At 33.0% G+C, this 20,018-nt stretch overlaps 1 protein-coding gene across 1 annotated transcript in view; it reads right to left on the bottom strand.

Moving 5' to 3' along the window:
- LOC126891946 (probable glutamine--tRNA ligase) overlaps window positions 1-20,018 on the bottom strand; it is an 81,389-nt gene that overhangs the window by 46,281 nt on the left and 15,090 nt on the right. The window contains exons 3-5 of the mRNA XM_050661291.1: window positions 14,585-14,717; window positions 1,104-1,243; window positions 373-559 (exon numbers count right to left, since the gene is read on the bottom strand). Coding sequence (XP_050517248.1) covers window positions 373-559; window positions 1,104-1,243; window positions 14,585-14,717 — 460 coding nt within the window. The remainder of the gene's footprint in view (window positions 1-372; window positions 560-1,103; window positions 1,244-14,584; window positions 14,718-20,018) is intronic.

Below are 20,018 nucleotides of genomic sequence, written 5' to 3'. Positions count from 1 at the left end.
GTTTAAATTTTTCAAAAATACTTATTAGTTTTCTCAGGATTCGAAAAAAATGAATCCCCATTTGAATAGCATTGCAGCCGAAAATACGTACTCATCCCCTTAACATGGAATCTTCACGTTTGAATAAAAGGTGGCGTCGTTCTATTCAAAATAAATTGGGTGTTGATGCGGGGCAGTAGGGGGTTACATTTAAGGGCATGATATTTGAAAATTTGTCCCCCTCCCAGTATAAATTGACGTGTTTTTTTTTAATTTTTAAGAAACTCTTGGTTTTTGAGTTTCTGGAGAATTTGAGAGTCAAATTGTTGTTGGAACACAGTGTATTCATCTATGGTTCGGAGATGATGATTATGACTTTTACATATCACTTACCCAACCAAGTAACCATATCTTTAATGCCCGTGAAAAATTTTTCTTCTTCTTTTTCAGGATTAGTATCATCATATCTAAGGAAACATATGCCATTGTTGGCAGCAGCATATCCGAAATTGATGTTAATAGCTTTGGCATGACCAATGTGCAAGATACCATTGGGTTCTGGAGGGAATCTTGTTCTTACCTACAAAGAGGAAAGTTTTAACAATATGGCACTATTTTCAAACAACAAAAATTGTGATCATTTTATTGCAAAGTAAAATTTATAAAGTAGCATATTTATTATATTATGCTCTATTTTTAAACCAGGAGAAATTAAAATTTACCGCGCCGTAACGCTTGTTTGTAATTGGTCCAACCTCAAGCAAGTTTACTTCACTGTTATGAAATTTTGACACTAAACTAATGACATTTATGAAATTTTGACACTATTGGCATTTCATAGGTTAATTAAGTTATATTAGCGATTTTGTGTGTTTTCTATGTTATTCCTTTAATCTTTAGAGTGTTAGCCTGCTTTTATATAAAAAGCAGTTGTTTTTAGAAATCTTTAGCGACATATTAGTTTATTAGTATAATATAATATTTATGGGTTACAGTCGAAAGTCGACGTGTTCAACCAAACAAGAAGATGTATTTGGTGATTTTTCTAGTGACTTTCTTGGTTGTGAATCTGTCTTTTTAGTTTACTCCTCCTGGTTTAAAAACAAAGCATAGTCAATATTTACCTGACCGCCAGTAATTTTCAGATGTTCTTTCAATAATCTTTCAGTATTTTCTGTTACAACGTATCCATCCGTTTTGTAGTTTTCTCCGGGTGCATGAAAGTTGACTTTTTTCATAACATCTAATATTGTTAAACCCTGATCTATAACAGTAAATATAGAAAACACTTCAATAAACAGAAAAGCGAAAAGTCTCAGATAAAAAATTCACTATTAAAATAAAAATTAAAAAAAAAAAAACAAATAATTATTTAAATCTGAAAACTTTCCTTGTTGAAACTTCTTTCTGGTACATACTTAATCTCTGCCTTTTACAATTTATAAAACAAGAGACGACGAATATAGAAAACGAAAAGGACTCTACAATATGCAGTCACGTTCCGCTTTCATTCGCCTAAAAAGGTCAGAAAGAAAGTTCCCAGTATGTACTCAAATCTGAGTAAAGTTAGCAATGAAAAAGGCAGTTTATGTTTCCTTTCGATTCAAATGCCATGCAAAATCTCTAGACGGTTGTTTCTGTGTTACAGACTTCTTCAGTAAAGCTGAATGCACACCTCTGAAACAAAACGAAACCAACTGTCTATTTTAAGTGTAATTTTTAAAATAGTTTAAAATCTACTTTTGGGACGCTTCCTGTGACGTCTCTTATAGAAAAGCGAAAAGTCTCAGATAAAAAATTCACTATTAAAATAAAAATTAAAATAGCAAATAATTATTAGCCTCTGAATCGAAAGGAAACATAAATTGTATTTTTCATTTCTATCTTTACTCAGATTTCAGTACTAGGAACTTTCTTTCTGACCTTTTCCTAGACGAATGAAAGCAGAATGTGACTGCATATTCGTTTTCTATATTCGTCGTCTCTTGTTCTTATAAATTGTGAAAGGCAGATATTAATGATGTACCAGAAAGAAGTTCCAACAAGGAAAGTTTTCAGATTTAAATAATTATTTGCTATTTTATTTTTTTAATAATGAATTTTTTATCCGAGACTTTTCGCTTTTCAATAAGAGATGTCGCATGAAGCGTCCTAAAAGTGGATTTTAAACTATTTTTAAATCCAACTTAAAATAGACAGTTGGTTTTGTTTTGCTTCAGAGGTGTGCACGCTAGCTTTATTGAAGAAGTCTGTAAGCCAGAAACAGCTGTCTCGAGATTTTGCATCGTCTCTGAATCGAAAGGAAACATAAACTGTCATTTTCACTTCAATAAACATTGAAATACAATTTATCAATAATAATGGGAAACAAAAGGAGACAATTTCTTCAAAAAATTCCCAAACATTTATTATTCATAATTAGTCCAGAGAAATAAGATTTTTCTCGTGAGACATCCCCTCCAGGTCGAAACCAAATTTTTTGAGTAGTATGGACATCTATATTAATAACCTATGTGTTTCCTGCAGTCGATTTTGATGATATACATAGTTATAAACAAATGAAGATCAAAAAACGGTAAATTTTTACTTTTTTCGTCTATTACTAAAAAGTGAAGCATTCTAAACAAATTTGAGAATAAGAAACTCATAAATCATATAAAAAACTTCAATATGGCGTTCGCTGAATATGTCTATCCTTATTTGTTGCTTAGAAAATTGCAAAATAAGTCATAAATTTTGAGATTTTGTAAATGTTCATAACTTATGTAAAAATTAAGTTAGAACCTTCTTATTACACGGAATGCTGAGACTTCATGTGCTTAAATTATATTTTAAATTTCAAAGCAATTGGTCAAATAGTTTAAAAGTTATTTAATTTGTTTATCCCAAATTCATTTTTTTTGCAACACTATAAGTTATAAAATTATGAGGTTACAATAATACTTCGAACAGTTTATGAAAGAAGAACATTTATACTATTAACTTAATTTAAAAAATGACAAACAGTAATTTTAAACAGAGTAAAATTATTTTGCACAAACATGTCGATTTTTTGCTTACTTATAAACAATTAGAATAACTTTTTAACCGTTAATCGTAGAAAAATTATTTTTTCATATTTAGAAAGACTGAATTTTTATACACATTTAGAAAGAAAAACAATTGTTCTAGGACAATTAGGGACGAAGTTAGTCCCCCTTTTTTTAATTCACATGTGCTTGCAAAATAATTTTGCAATATTTATAATTATTTTTTGTCATTTTTTTTAATTAAATTATTAGTGTAAATCTAAAGTATTACTGTAACTTCATCATTTTCTGACTTACAGTGTTGCAAAAATAATTAATTTGGGATAAACAAATTAAATAACTTTTAAACTATTTGACCGATTGCTTTGAAATTTAGGGTATGATTTAAGCACCAGAAGTCTCAGCATTCCGTGTAATAAGAAGGTTCTAAGTTAATTTTTACATAAGTTATGAATATTTATAAAAACTCAAAATTTATTATTTATTTTGCAATTTTATAAGCAACCAATAAGGATAGACATATTCAGCGAACGTTATATTGAAATTTTTTAGACGAATTATGAGGTTCTTACTCTCAAATTTGTTTAAAATGCTTAACTTTTTGGTTATAGACGAAAAAAGCGAAAATTTACCGTTTTTTGATCTTCATTTGTTTATAACTATGTATACCATCAAAATCGGCTGCAGGAAACATATAGGTGATATAGGTTATTATTATAGATATCCATACTACTCAAAAAAATTAGGTTTCGGCCTGGAGGGGGTTGTGTCACCAACAGGATATTTTTTCCCTTATCTGAACTAAATACACAGCCCAACAAAAAAAAATTTTGTCTTGCTGCCGAAAAAAAATCAACTGATTAATTATAGTTAATTCATCTCTGCTGATTCCAAAAATGCAAACCTTTTCTTTGTATCAGCTCTAGTTTTCGAGATATAACATACTCATCAAATACTTAAATACTATTACGTTTCTGTATAGGTCTGGATCCCGCGTATGAAAAAAAAGTTGATTAATAGCAAGCTGAAAATTTGTTAATAGCTTAAGGATGTCTAGTCGGACAAACTTTGATATATGGGAACACTGGAACAGGGGCAGTATTAATTGTGGAACAGGTTAAAAATTTGGAACGGTCAGACCACGAAAGCGGCACATGTATTTTGTCCGACAGAACAGACTTAAACTCTCCGAACAGAGATTAAACTCTCATGCAAAAATCAGGGACTGTTACGCCACTGTGTTGATAAACAACGCAATTTTGAGTGCTCTGATATTTCATCCGAATTTCGGAAATATCGAGAATTAGAAATTGTAAGAGTGAACTGTGAGCAAATAATATACTACAACAAAGTGCTGAGAGTGTTAGTGACACAATAGGACTAATAATATTCGAGGTAGGCTGAAATCAAAATAACGTGGCGTCTTATCTGTGGGTAGCGATTTATCTATCCGCAAGGTTGAATTGTAGATGATCGTTGGCGCTAGCAGATAGGCAACACATATTACACATTCCATAGGCGTATCAGAGGAATACGGAATGGATGAAATGAGCGAGATGGTTAAAGAAGTAACAAACGGAATGAGAGAGATAGCAAATGAAATGAAAGAAATGAGAACTGAGCGTAAAGAATTAATAAAAATTGTCAAAGATTTAACAAGTGAATGGAAGCAGAGTTTGGAAGAAGTAAAAGAGATTAGAAGAGAAAATGAAGTAATGAAAACTAAAATCAGGGTGCTAGAATATAAACTTGAAGCTATGGAAAAGAAAGAACGTCGAAATAACATTATTATCACCGGATTTGAAACTGCAGGAGATACTATAGAGCTAAAAGAAGATATAGAGAATCAGTTGCAAACTTTTCTTGGAACAAAGTGTGAGATAAAAGAGATAACGAAACTGAATAAGAGAATGTGCAAGTTAGAATTGAGTACATATGGTGATAAAGCAGACATAATGAAAAATAAGAACAAGTTAAGACATATTAAAGGAAGAAAACTTTTTATTGATGATGACTATACGATCCAAGAAAGAGAGATTCAAAAACAACTAAGAGAATATGCAAATGAACAGAGGCAAAAAGGTAATGTTGTAAAAGTTAAATACCAGAAGATCATTATAAATGATGAAATATGGAAATGGAATATGGAAACTGGCACAATTGAAAAAGAGAGCAACAGAGCTAATCCAAAAAACTAATAAAAGCAGAGGCGGACAAAACGACGACAAATTCGGCAATGAAAACGGAAAAAGAAATGGAACTGAAAGTTATAGATAAGAAAGGAGAAGTATGGAGAACAGCGACATGGAATGTTAGAGGAATAAGTGGAAAAGAGTTAGAATTAGTAGAAACCCTTAGCAACACAAACTATGCTGCAATAGCCATCACTGAGACAAAAAAAAGGGAGCTGGGACACAAATAATAGGAGATGGAAATCTATTAATATACAGTGGTGTAAAGGAAACTGAATGGGCCAGAGCAGGAGTAGCCTGTTTGATACCCAAAGATAAAGTAAAAGGTATAAGAAATTGGGAGTTCATCAATGAGAGACTATTGAAAGTATCAATGAATTGTAGTAAAAGCGATATTATAACTTTGATTGTAATATACGCACCTGGCGAAAGTGACAAAGCAAACGACAAAAATCAATTTTGGGAACAACTACAGCAGACAGTAGAAGATTATGAGGGAACACTCATAATATTGGGAGACTTCAATGCTAGAGTGGGAAACGAAAACATGAAATGGCAAGGAGCTATAGGTAGGCACGGAGAACACACAATTAATAAAAACGGAAAAAGATTGCTAGAGTTTTGTATAGATAATGATTTAGTTATAGCCAACACTTTCTTTGAACACAAGGAAATACACAAGATAACAAGAGCAATGCCCCAGCGAAATGAAAAATCAATAATAGACTTCATAATTGTTCCTCGGGAAAAAAGGAGTAAAGTTAAAGATGTCAGAGTGAAAAGAAGCTATGATATAGGTAGTGACCATTATCTACTAGAAGGAGTATTCAAGAATAACAACAAAGTCGAGGACCGAAAACAGATACAAAACAAAAACTATAGCGGAAGAATAAGAACCTATAAGCTGAGAAACTTGCAAACAAGAAATGAGTATATAGAAAAAACAGAAAAACAGTTTGCAAGGATTGAAAAGAGAAGACAAAGTAGAAATGTGGAAGAAAAGTGGATCAGATTTAAGGCAATACTATTATAAACAGCAGGGCAAGTTTGCGGGTATACCAGAAGAAATAATCATAAAAAGCAGACAAGCTGGTGGAACAACGATATTAAAAAAGAAGTCAGAGAAAAGAAAAGGCTATGGAAAATGTACATACAAAAAAGAAATCAAGAGGCATACGATAAATACAAGGAACAGCGCAACAAAGTTAAAGCAAGGATAAAACAAGAAAAGCAGAACGCCTGGGAAGAATTTGGAAGAACTATGGAAGAAAATAGTACCCAAAATACAAAATTATTTTATAGAGTATTAAAGAATATGAGAAGTAAAACGGAAATTAAACTACAGCAGATAAAAGATAGAAACGGAAATATAATAACTGAGGATGAGCCCATTATAGAAAGGTGGAGAGAATATTTCAAGGAGCTTTTAAACAATGAAAATACAACAGCAGAGAATTGCACACAGATAACAGACGAAACACCTGAAAGAGGGCAAGAAGACGTTTATGAAACTAAAATAAAGATGGAAGAAGTTGAAGATGCACTAGAAAAACTAAAAGTTGGTAAAGCAGCAGGGATCGACGGAATAGATGCTGAATTATTGAAATATCTTGGACAACAGGGTAAACAAGAATTACATGACCTACTAAATTTAGCGTGGACAAACAAAAAAATCCCAGAGGATTGGAACATTTCAATAATACTGCCTATACACAAAAAGGGAGACACGAAAGAGTGCAGTAATTATAGGGGTATATCACTTCTCTGCTCAGCGTTGAAAATCTACGAAATTATCCTAGAAAAGAAACTACGAGAAATAGTTGAGCCTCGACTGGCGGATATACAAAGTGGATTTAGACCATCACACAGCGTACAAGATCATATATTCACACTACAGCAAATTACTGAAAAAACACTGTTAAAAAACGATACACTGTACCTGGCGTTTTTAGATATGAAAAAGGCGTTTGACATGGTCAATAGAGAAGGAATATGGCAAAGCCTGATAAACAAGGAAGTAGATGAAGAACTTGTAAGTGTAATAAAAAGTTTGTATGTCAACACAAAAAACCAGGTCAGGATAAGTAACTTAATCTCCGGCGAATTCTCTAATAACGACGGGGTTAGACAAGGTGGAGTGTTGAGCCCACTGTTATTTATTTCCGTTATGGATGAAGTTATTAAAAAGTGTTGGAAAAAAACTAAAAAATGCGCTATAGGGTATAGAAATTTGCAACAAATAAAAATTGAAGCCTGTGCATTTGCTGATGACATTGTATTAGTTGCAAGAACTGAAAAGGCTCTCGCAGATAACATTAGAATCTGGGCTGAAGAACTAAAAAACTACAACTTAATAATAAATATGGAGAAAACTAAAGTAATGACAATAGCCAACAAAGAAGCAACTGTAAATATTGAAATCGAAGGGCAAAAAATCGAGCAAGTAGACCTCTTTAAGTATTTGGGAATAATGTTAAACAACAAAGGTACACAAGAAGATGAAATTGGAAACAGAATAAAATTGGCAACGAGAACTTATTATTCACTGTATAAAAATTTCCTAAACAAAAAAGAAATATCGAGGAAAACCAAAATGACAGTATATAAAACTGTATATATGCCAATTACAATATATGGGGCAGAAAACTGGGTACTTAATGACAGACAAAGAAAAAGATTACAAGCTACAGAAATGAGATACTTAAGAAAAGTGGTGGGAGCAAGAAGATTAGACAAAAGAAGAAACGAATATATAAGACATGAATTACAGGTAAAATCGCTCAACGAAAAAGTTGAAGAAAAGAAGTTAAAATGGGCTGGACACATGATAAGAATGAGTGGTGAGAGACAAGTAAAAATGACATGGGAGGCCAAAGCAGTGGGTAAAAGCAGGAGGGGCAGACCAAGGAAAAGCTGGAACACTAGTGTAAACGAAATACTCAAGAAAAGAGGAACATCGTGGCAAGAAGCAAAAGTTTTAGCAGCAGATAGGAAGAAGTGGCGTAAATTTGCAGAGAGTATTATATAAAGGAGGAATCCTCGACACCTAATGGTAAAAGAGGCAACCGATTATGTATGTATGTATGTATGCAAAAATCAGACTGCTATTTATCACCAAATGGGCGTTTTAATGAGTGGAACATGTAGAATATGTCAAATGACAGGAATTATGACAGGTGATAAATAGCAGTCTGATTTTTGCATGAGAGTTTAATCTCTGTTCGGAGAGTTTAAGTCTATTCTGTCGGACAAAATAAATGTGCCGTTTTCGTGGTCGGACCGTTCCAAATTTTTAACCTGTTCCACAATTAAAACTGCCCCTGTTCCATTGTTCCCTTATATCAAAGTTTATCCGACTAGACACCCTTAAGCTATTAACAAATTTTCAGCTGGCTATTAATCAACTTTTTTTTCATACGCGGGATCCAGACCTAGTATATTCGACCACTATAATTGTAATATGTTTAAAACAAACTTAACAAATCCTGAGACAAATGGGCAAATGGACAAAAGGGCATATCAAGGCTATTTTGGAGTTCATTTAGGAGATAAAGATAAATCCTGGGCTTCACATGTAGTGTGAAAAACTTGTCTTGAAAACTTGCGACAGTGGACGAAAGGAGGGAACCAAAAAATCATTTTGACGATTCATCAAAGACCATCCTAACCAGGATTCAGCAATAAGACCAATTCCACATCAGCTTGAGCAGATACCCATTCCAATATTTAGCAGTCTACCTACGTTACTAGAGTATAATGTCGAAATGTTATCTGACGAACTACAGACTAATAGATTTGGGAAGACGACAGTGATTTTGAAGGGGATTCAACACATCCTGAGCGCTTTATTCAAGAAGAGCTAAGCGATCTTATCAGAGCTTTGAACCTTTCAAAGGATTCTTCCGAGTTGCTTGCCTCCAGACTAAAACAAAGGAATGTTCTTCACCCAGACACCAAAATTACATACTACCGTAATACAGAAAAAGATCTTTTGCCTTTTTTTTCTCAGCAAGTTGATATGGTTTTTTATAACAATATTACAGGACTGTTAGAAGAAATGGGTGTATCGGAGTGTACACCAGATCACTGGCGTCTATTTATCGATAGTTCCAAACGAAGTTTAAAGTGTGTCCTACATAATGGCAACAAATATGGAAGTATACCAATTGGGTATGAAATGGGCAAGAAATGCTCAACAGCTTTAACGAACACGGTTGTCATATGAGAATTAAAATACCTCTACAGCCATTTAGACCGTTTTCCAGAAAATCTTGGTGACCTTAGTGAGGAACAAAGGGGACGCTTCAACCAAGATATTAAAACGATGGAGGAGAGGTATCAGGGGAGATAAGGCAATCACATGATGGCAGATTACTGCTGGAGTCTTCAAAGGAACCTTCCTTTTAAAGCCTTTGCAAGAAAATCATATAAAAGGAAGTTTTTAGGCGACGCCGAGTAACACATTTTTGCTGCGACGCTGGTAAGGTTAGATAGAAAGTTAAGTATTTTTGGGCAGATATGTGTCATGATTTTTGTAAGTATATTGTTGTACAATAAATATCTTACTTTTTATTCGTGTTTTGTTTATTTCATGGGTAGCATTACTACATATATGTAGGTAGTGCTGCGTTAAATTGCCCTATGTGTTAGAAATGTGATATGTCGCCGTATTTTCTGAAAGCGATCTGATGGAGGAAATCTGGTGGCATTTTTGGATTCAGCAGACCCAAATTACCTAGAAACAGTAAAAAAATTTCCGGGAGCAAACTGTGTGTTTACCAGTGATATCTACTTATGTTGGAAAAAAATTCCAGAATGTTAAATCTATTGAAATTACCCATTAACAGGCATTAACCAATCTACAAATAATCCACAATAAACAGGGTGTCCCGAAAAGATTGGTCATAAATTATACCTCAGATTCTGGGGTCAAAAGTAGGTTGATTGAACCTAACTTACCTATTATACAATAGTGCATACAAAAAAAGTTACAGCCATTTGAAGTTACAAAATGAAAATCGACTTTTTTTTCATATACCGAAAACTCTCCGAGATTTTTTATTGAAAATGGACATGTGGTATTTTTATGGCAGCAACATCTTAAAAAAAATTAAAGTGAAATTTGTGCACACATAAAATTTTTATGGGGGTTTTGTTCCTTTTAACCCCCCAAACTTTTGTGTACGTTCCAATTAAATTATTATTGTGGCACCATTAGTTAAACACAATGTTTTTAAAAATTTTTTGCCTCCTAGTACTTTTTCGATAAGCCAGTGTTTATCGAGATATTTTGAATATTTGTCGAATCCACCACATATTTGCATATGGTTAAGTACGATTATAGAGACCTGTTAATAATCTGAAAATTTATTTATAATTTACATTTTTAGGTATATTTTGTAAAAGAAGCTACATCTTGATAAAAGGTGACTTATGAAAAAAAGACTAAGAGGCAAAAGTTTTAAAAACACTGTGTTTAACTAATGGTACCACAATAATAGTTTAATTGGAATGTACACAAACATTTGGGGGGTTTAAAGGAACAAAACCCCCATAAAATTTTTACGTAAATATATTGAAAAAGAAGCCGCATCTCGATAAAAATTGGCTTATCGAAAAAATACTAGGAGACAAAAAAAGTTTTAAAAACGTTGTGTTTAACTAATGGTATCACAATAATGAATTAATTGGAACGTACACAAAAGTTTGGGGGGGTTTAAGGGAACAAAATCTCATAAATTTTTTATGGGGTGGACAAATTTCACTACAATTTTGTTTTAAGATGTTAATGCCATAAGAATGATACATGTCCATTTTCAATAAAAAATCTCGATATATAGTTTTCGATATATTGAAGAAAATCGATTTTCATTTTGAAACTTCAAAGGACTGTAACTTTTTTTATGAGCACATTTGTACTAAGGTAAGTTAGGTTCAATCGAAATATTTTTGACCCCAGAATGTGTGGTATAACGTATAATTTATGACCAATATTTTCGGGACACCCTGTATATTATGAACAATTTGCAATAATCAGGGTGGAATATCACCTCACATATTGACAGAATTACATCACATAATGACAGAAGCAATAGAAATAAAGAGAGGAGTATGACAGGGATGCATACTGCCTCCAATTAGGTCTGGATCCCGCGTATGAAAAAAAAGTTGATTAATAGCAAGCTGAAAATTTGTTAATAGCTTAAGAGTGTCTAGTCGGACAAACTTTGATATATGGGAACACTGAAGCAGGGGAAGTTTTAATAGGGATGTTCACTAATTTTTAAATATAGTTAAATTCAATAGATTACAAGGTATATAAAAACGTAACAATCATAAAACTGTTTAAAAATGTATATTTTTTAAGATAAATGAGTTCATAATGTTGATTTTCTTGGAGGCTAGAAAAACGGTACCCTGCAGCGAGGCTACGGTCTGTGACGTCAGCAGTCGTAACCTCTTTGATCGACGACTAGTTTTGTATACTTATTTACTCAGTGTATTTGAATGTGCGCAGTTTTTTACGTATTTAATTATTAAAAATAAAGCCAAATAAGTGGTGTTTTGTTCCTGGGTGTGTAAATACATCAAAAAACAGTTCTGACAAGATTTTTATTACCGTTCCAGCCAATTTAAAACAGAAAAAGAAATGGTTTGTTGCAGCTAGAACTTAAAATAACTAACTTAAAGAACTAACTTAATAAAATAAACATTATAGAAGTTTTCCAGAGACTTTCGGCCCTTGGTAATAATGTAATTGTTCTTTCTGCATTTACATTTTTCAAAAATACTTATTAGTTTTCTCAGGATTCGAAAAAAATGAATGAATTTAAATAGCATTGGACCAAGATTTTGCACCTACCCCCTTAAAGAGTAAATGAAAAAGTTTCGGGACCTCAAATTTGTATTCCTTAAACTGGTATATTCCTAAAAACGGGATTCTAATAATACATACAGTAAAAGTAAACCTTGAAATAACTACATGTGGATGTAGGTATGACTTTATATTATATTAAAATCATTAATAATTTAGTGAAAAGATTGGTTGAAATGAAAATGTATAATACTTAAGTTCAAAAATATTTTTTACCTTGGAACAGTTGTCAACTCGAAATACGAAACAACCGAAATAAGATCTAGAGTTGAAAAGGACATAGCAAAATTTAACAACATGCATGAGAAATATTTTCACCCATTGCGACATAATATCTCTCCCACTAAAAATGCGGCTGCTAAAATGTTATTATTTCCGGTCTTGCTATATGGCGCAGAGGCCTGGACAATAATGGAAACATTAATGAAAAAGCTAGAGGCATTCGAGATGTGGGTGTACCCACGTATCCTCAAAATATCCTGGGCGACCCACACCAACGTACAGGTATTGCGTCAAATGGGAAAACAAAATGAAATCTCTTTTACAATTAAGAAACGAAATCTTAAATATTTCGGTCATATCATGAGGCATGATAAATATCGTATACTCCAACTGATAACCCAAGGTAAAATAGAGAGCAAACGCGGACCCGGAAGAAAAGACACTCATGACTTAAAAACTTACACCAATGATTTGGACAAAAATCGATCGAGTTATTCAGAAACGCCTCAAATGAAATTAAAATTGCCATGATGATAGCCAACGTCCACAACGGACAAGGCACATGAAGAAGAATAAAAATATTTTTAATACACCTAACCAAGGTAAAGTAATAACCAGCCAAAATGTATGTATACAATATGCATGCGTACAATGCATGCATACAATTTTCTCTCTTTTTTTTTGTGGAGTATTAAGCATTTATTTTTTTAGCTTAAAGAAGACATGGAAAATTATATGGAATATACACTCAGTAAAGCTGTGGTAGATTTATTTTTTTACAAGATGCCAATAAATCATACACCATTGTTACATCTACACTACAGTCGGTAGTTTATACGAATCGGCTTTCTGAAAACCTTCTTCCATTTTATTTGTTTATTTTTGTAAAACCCAAAATATGTCCTTACAAACAGTCTATCCACTTTAAACTAAACAAATTCACTATAAGACTCCACTTTAACCCTGATAAAACAAGAAGAGAACAAAATAAAATGACCTGAAACGTCAAACAGGTAAACAGTAACACTATGAGAATGGCGCGCTTGGGGTATGCAACTAGTGACGTCAGGCCAATAGAGAAGCGTTCTTGAAATTTAAAATAATGCTAGATTTCTAATAAAGATTTTTTATAGAAAGGCTTTTTCAATTTTGTTGAAATTTTGGACAATTATTCCTAGGGTGTTTCTTAATCGTTTTACATGTTTGAAATGACTTTTTAATTTTTTGTGAACATCCCTATTGTGGAACGGGTTAAAAATTTGGAACGGTCAGACCACGAAAACGGCACATGTATTTTGTCCGACAGAACAGACTTAAACTCTACGAACAGAGATTAAACTCTCATGCAAAAATCAGACTGCTATTTATCACCAAATGGGCGTTTGAATGAGTGGAACATGTAGAATATGTCAAATGACAGGAATTATGACAGGTGATAAATAGCGTCTGATTTTTGCATGAGAGTTTAATCTCTGTTCGGAGAGTTTAAGTCTGTTCTGTCGGACAAAATAAATGTGCCGTTTTCGTGGTGTGACCGTTCCAAATTTTTAACCTGGTCCACAATTAAAAATGCCCCTATTCCAGTGTTCCCATATATTAAAGTTTATTTGACTAGACACCCTTAAGCTATTAACAAATTTTCAGCTTGCTATTAATCAACTTTTTTTTCATACGCGGGATCCAGACCTAAATACTTGATAACCTATATTCAGCCCTAGTGGATATACCTGTAAAAGGTACTTCTTCGTCTTCTTGCGGTGCCTATCCATTCCGGATGTTGGAGATCATCATAGCTTACCTTAACTTTGCTTGCTGCTATTCAGAATAGTCTGGTTGTCGATGTATTGAACCACTTTCTCAGATTTTGAAGCCAATATATCCTTCTTCTCCTGAGTCCTCTCTTTCCAAATACATTGCCCTGAAGAATGAGTAGCAACAAGCCTTATCTCTGTTAATTCCTCATAACATGGCCAAGATACTCTAGTTTGCGCTCTTTGATGGTGTTAATAATCTCGCATTCCTTGCCAATTCTATGTAGGACCTCAACATTAGTCACACGATCCATCCACGAAATTCTTATAATGCGTCTGTAACACCACATCTCGAATGCCTCGAGTTTTCTTAAAGAAGCTTCGGAAAGTGTCCAGGCCTCTACTCCGTATAATAAGGTAGAAAATACATAGCATCTGACGATTGAGACTTTGGTACCAAGAGTACTCCAAGACACAATAATTTTAATCAAAGTATTGAATTTACAAAAAAAAAACAGTTGATGTTTGCATGCTTACCCAGTTCTTGTTCAACTTTCTGCACATCTTTAGTTTGCTTGACTTCATTTTTGGTAACTTTACTGGCTTTTTTATCCGGTTTGGGAGCAGGTGCTAAGTCTGCTTCAGTCTTGGGTCCAAGCAGATCAAAAACCTTAAAAATAAAAATTAATTAGATGAAGTATTTGTATTATAGAAACATTAGCATTGTCCATACTTTTATATGGACAATGCTAATGGAACAAGAAATAAAGAAACCATACCAACCTGTGCTCAGAATAAAAAAAAATAAAAATAAAGAAACCTTCAATATTTAACATATCATATATCTAAGAAATAAAAATGAAGAAAGAATAAAGGAAACATTACAAAAGCTTGAATGAATATCTTATTATAGTCAAATAATTTTATTGAAGGCAAGGCTGTAGCACTTCACTACTACATATACATAAGTACTTTTTTTTATTTAATTTGATGGCTTTGGTAAAGACCAACTAGCCAGTGCATAGGTACTTATTATATAGGTAGCAAGATTTTAGTAATACTTTTTCCTAAATGGTTTTTCCATGTACTTGGAATTTTGACATGTGAGAAAATGTCTGCTCCTCATTTTATGTGAAATATCGCACTGATGCCAATTACAGTAAATTTCCACTTCTTAGGACAAAATGCAAAAACTTATAGTTATGATATGTTAATGATAAATGTTCTATCTATACTAAAAGCCACAGTTAGAATGCAATGGAGGTAGCATATATCGATGTATTTCTTACGTGAGAATGGCTGACCACGTTGCCGGTTTGCCCCGAGCGGAGCATCAGGACCCGTGATTTCTCAATCTTGTAACGTTTCAATCAGCCGATTGAACGCTACACCAAGCTCCGCTTAGTATTTGTTCCTCGTACTATATATTTCTACAAGCGACCCTACTATCGTCAAATTAATTTGTCGAATTCTTCTACTAAGGTATTTAAACCGATACAAATTTGTACCCGAGCTTTTCCATTGACACGTAAAGAAGTGACAATATCGCATAAATTATTGTGTTTGTGCTTAGGCCGTTAAACATACGGGTAAGTTTGATTATCTAGTTTTAGTCTCAGTTTTTTACTGATTTATTTTGCATAGCAGATACCTACTTTCCTCCTTGAAATAAAGCATAAAAACTTTTCTAATTTTATTTCTTTTTATTGGTATATAATAGGGTCATTCCATTTCAAATCACTCAATTTTGGAGCAAAAAAAATTTTGGACCTCCGATTTGTCTGAAAATTGGTATATAGCTTCTGCGGGACGTACAAATAAGATATTTAAGGTCAAAAAATCTTCTTCTTCTTTTTTTCTCAAAATGTTATTTTATGCGAGTTTACAGTGATTTGGTGTTTATTTATACAAATTTGCATTTTCTATCGTAAAGTATCAATGAAAAACATAATATTTTAATAGAAAGGACTCAAAAATGTCATTATATGGCATTATAACAAGTTACTTTGATTCAAAACAAGCTTTTGATCAAATTTTATAGTGTAGAAAACGTTAAAATACCGTTTTTTACATTTTTCTCCATTCCCAAAATACATCATAATCGATTTGGCTGAAAATTTGCCCACAGATAGACAAACCTTAGGACTTTAAGTGGTGAGAAGGATTTGAATTATATTACAATACCAAAAAAGTTACATGCAATATTATAGTCAAAAATATAGGCGTCTACTGTAAGTAAAATTAACTCGAAAATATCGACCTCACGACAAAAATTGTTAAAAAGAAATTGTAATAATTGTAAATACGATTTATTTGGAACAATTTCAGTTCCTACCATTTTTGTCGAAAAGTTAAAAATGGCGAAGATATTGAGCCAAACAGGTTCTCCTTTAAAATCAAGATGGCGGCTAACGTAACGGAGGAATTCATTCGTGATTTTAAATTTAGGCTACTATTGACTCCCTTAAAGATCAGAAAAATCAAATTTTGGGCAGCTCGGCATTCAAGGTCAAATGCTATCCCGACTGGACTAATATATACTTTTGAGTCTGATATTACTGCATGTAACTTTTTGGTATTGTAATATAATTCAAATCCTTCTAACCACTTAAAGTTCTATCTTTTGGATATCTGTGGGCAAATTTTCAGCCAAATCGATGATGATGTATTTTGGGAATGGAGGATTAACGTTTTTTACACTATAAAATTTGATCAAAAACTTGTTTTGATTCAAAATAACTTGTTATAATGACATTTTTGAGTCCTTTCTATTAAAATATTATGTTTTTCATTGATACTTTACGACAGAAAATGCAAATTTGTTTAAATAAACACAAAATCACTGTAAAATCGCATAAAATCACATTTTGAGAAAAAAATAAGAAGATTTTTTGACCTTAAATATCTCATTTTTACGTCCCGCAGAAGCTATATACCAATTTTCAGACAAATCGGAGATCCAAAATTTTTTGCCTGAGTGATTTGACATGGAATATACCAATAATTACTTTCTTTCTTGTACAGTTACGGTCACTGAATAGTTTACACTTTAATTTTTACATCGTAATACTGCAAAAATAACAGTGTCGTACGGATTTGATAAAAAAGTCAAAAAATTTGAAAAAGTCAATGCTTGTCAAAAATTTCAGAAATGTTGAAAAATAAAATAAAACGATATCAAATTCCTCCAAAATGATTCGAATGCATTTGAGTGATGCGCAAAAAGCAAGAGCAGTTGCCAAACTCGAAGAAGGTTGGTCACTAAGGCAAGTTGCTGCAGATTTAAACGTGAGCCATATGTGCATATGGAAAATCAAACAAAGATGTGGTTATCAATATTTAATATAAAATAGATTTAAAATAAAAGGGTATTTTAAAACCAGACTTCCTTATTTTCGTTATTAATATCATAATCAAGTTTATTCAAAAAGACTTCTTTTATACTTTTCATTTTGTTAAATTTTGTAAAATATATTATTTATATTATTTTGATTTTTTAATTTTAATCAACCTATTCTAGGTACACCACTGGTAACGTCACTTTGACGTAAAAGGTGCGTTTACACGGGGTAAAAATTTAAAAAAAATCGGCTCCTAGATACGTAATCCTGTAAACTATTTAATGACCGCAACTGTACATAGTTATATTTTATTTCTTTCTGTTTCTATTTATTTTTTTTATAATGCCACGCTGTGATCAGAGATTTTGTTGAGATCGTATTTCTTTGGATACTCAGCTTTATTTCTAATCAGGCTTTTCTTTTGGGAGAAAACTGATCTTTGTATGAATTTTTCTAGCCTCTACCTTGGGAATAAAGCTGCAGGCGAACACTACATGGGAAGCAAACTGTAGCTGGAGAAAACTATCTTGGAGAGCAGAACGCGACAGCGACATCACGCAACAGCCACAGTATCCTGGATCCAACTACTGATCTACTTATGCATCAGAAGAATGGCTTCAACAAGATAGCCCTAGAATTCCCACAACTACCGACAGCAACAGAAAGTTCTACAGAGATTGGAGACCTCCCATAAGAACTGTGTGACTCCGACAAGAGGACTTAAAGCTGAGTAAATTTTTTACCTTTATAACTTTTATACCGGTGACCAGCAGGGTCTCGGTCACAGCAGGCCCGGCCCTAGAGATTTTGCCGCCCTGGGCAAGATCGGCAACCGCCGCCCCTCGCCCGACCTATTGGTATACCCAAAAACTCAAAAATTTCACCATGGCCCTTAATTTGCTGAAATCTATCACTTAATGCATTAACGGTTATGTTATAAATTTTAAATAGAAGTCAACTTTATAGCGTGTCTCTGGATCTAAGTTCACACTTTCATCTTCAGCCTTATGGCCAAATTGTCTTTTCACTTTTCTCTTTCTGGCCATTAGGTACTGTGCATCCTTTTCGGGTTCTCAATTTATAAATTTGATGAGCTCTTTTGCGTCTGTCAAATAGCCCTGGAATGTTAAATCACTTCTGAGAGACTTAATGTATTTCCGATTTTTTTAATAAACTGATAGCTTGATACGCTCCCATATAAATCCTCTGCATACGCGACTACGTTGATGTGAAGTAAAATGTCATGCCATATTACCACAGATCAAAGAAAAGTAAAATCACGGATTTGGTTTGCCAAACAGCTTGCCTCATGAGTAACCAATATCGTTAATTTTATTCACAGTGATTTCTACAAGAGCATCGTAAATTTCTTCAATTTGGTATTTAATGGGAGTAATTGCATCAATTATTCTACTTTCCCATCTAGTTTCGGACAAAGGTTTCAATGTTAGTCTAGAAATATGATTTTTCTGCAAATTCCAACGATGAATAGATGCTGAGAAAAAGTTGTAAATTTTTGTCCCTAAGGAAAACAAAGAATCTGCAAACTGTGAGGCTTTTGCAGCATCGTTCACAACTAAGTTAAGTGAATGGCTAGAACATGGGACAAAAAACGCTCTAGGATTCATGTTCAAAATTCTGTTTTGAACTCCCAAGTTCTTCTCTTCCATGTTTGCCCCATTATCATACCCGTGTCCTCTCATATCTTCCAAAGGTATTCCCGGTTCATTCTGGGACTCTGTAACTCCTAAGCCAGGGGGCTCCCACTACAGGCACAAATCCAAGAAAATGGTCTTCAATTTTAACACTTTGTAAACAAGAACCTAAATCGACAAAATGTACAACAATAGTTATATATCTGTTCCACCCAACAATATCAGATATACAATTTAAAATTATGCTATAATACTTTGCTGTTTTCAAAAAGTTTAAAATTTTATTTTTGATTTGGTCATGGAGGAGCTGAATAATTTCGTTTTGAATACGTTTTCTCAAATAGTGATGCTGCTTGTTACTCCCATTAGTTATTCTCCTAATGTGCTCTTGTAAAACAGAATCAACATTTTTAAAGAGCTCACAAACCTTAAAAAATAACCATTGTTTTGATGAAAATGTTTATCAGGATCGCCCCTCAATGAAAGACACTGTTGTGATAATAACTGTATTATTAATATAGTTCCTATACTCTTATAAGTCGTTGTACTTATTACATTTTTCCAATGACCTGTTTCTGAATTTAGAACTTTTTGTGTTTCTTCATCTATGATTTTGCCCGATTCTAGTCTAATTGTTAGTTCTACCTACTGTCGCTGTAACTGTAGATAAGCTGGAGATTTAGCGAGGCTGGACAAAGCTTCAGCCATTTGCTTCTAATAATTATTATTAGGTACATCAATTTTCAGTAAAGTTAATTTTAAGTGAATTTCAGTAAATTTAGTTTAGTTCTAATCCTACTGTTCTTATGCGATGAAGAAGAAGGCGGTGTTGTCGATTTTCCGTCGAATGAACTTTGCAATTGTTACTGTTTCACTTACTTAATTCTCGTTTTTACAGTTGCAGTTTTGCCGCTCTTGTTTATAATATTGATTTTTTATAATGTTAAAAACATAAGTTATTATTTCTTCAATTTC

This window comes from Diabrotica virgifera, chromosome 9 (genome assembly GCF_917563875.1).
Source record: "Diabrotica virgifera virgifera chromosome 9, PGI_DIABVI_V3a".
Lineage (NCBI taxonomy): Eukaryota > Metazoa > Arthropoda > Insecta > Coleoptera > Chrysomelidae > Diabrotica > Diabrotica virgifera.
This window is presented reverse-complemented; position numbering and strand designations above follow the sequence as displayed.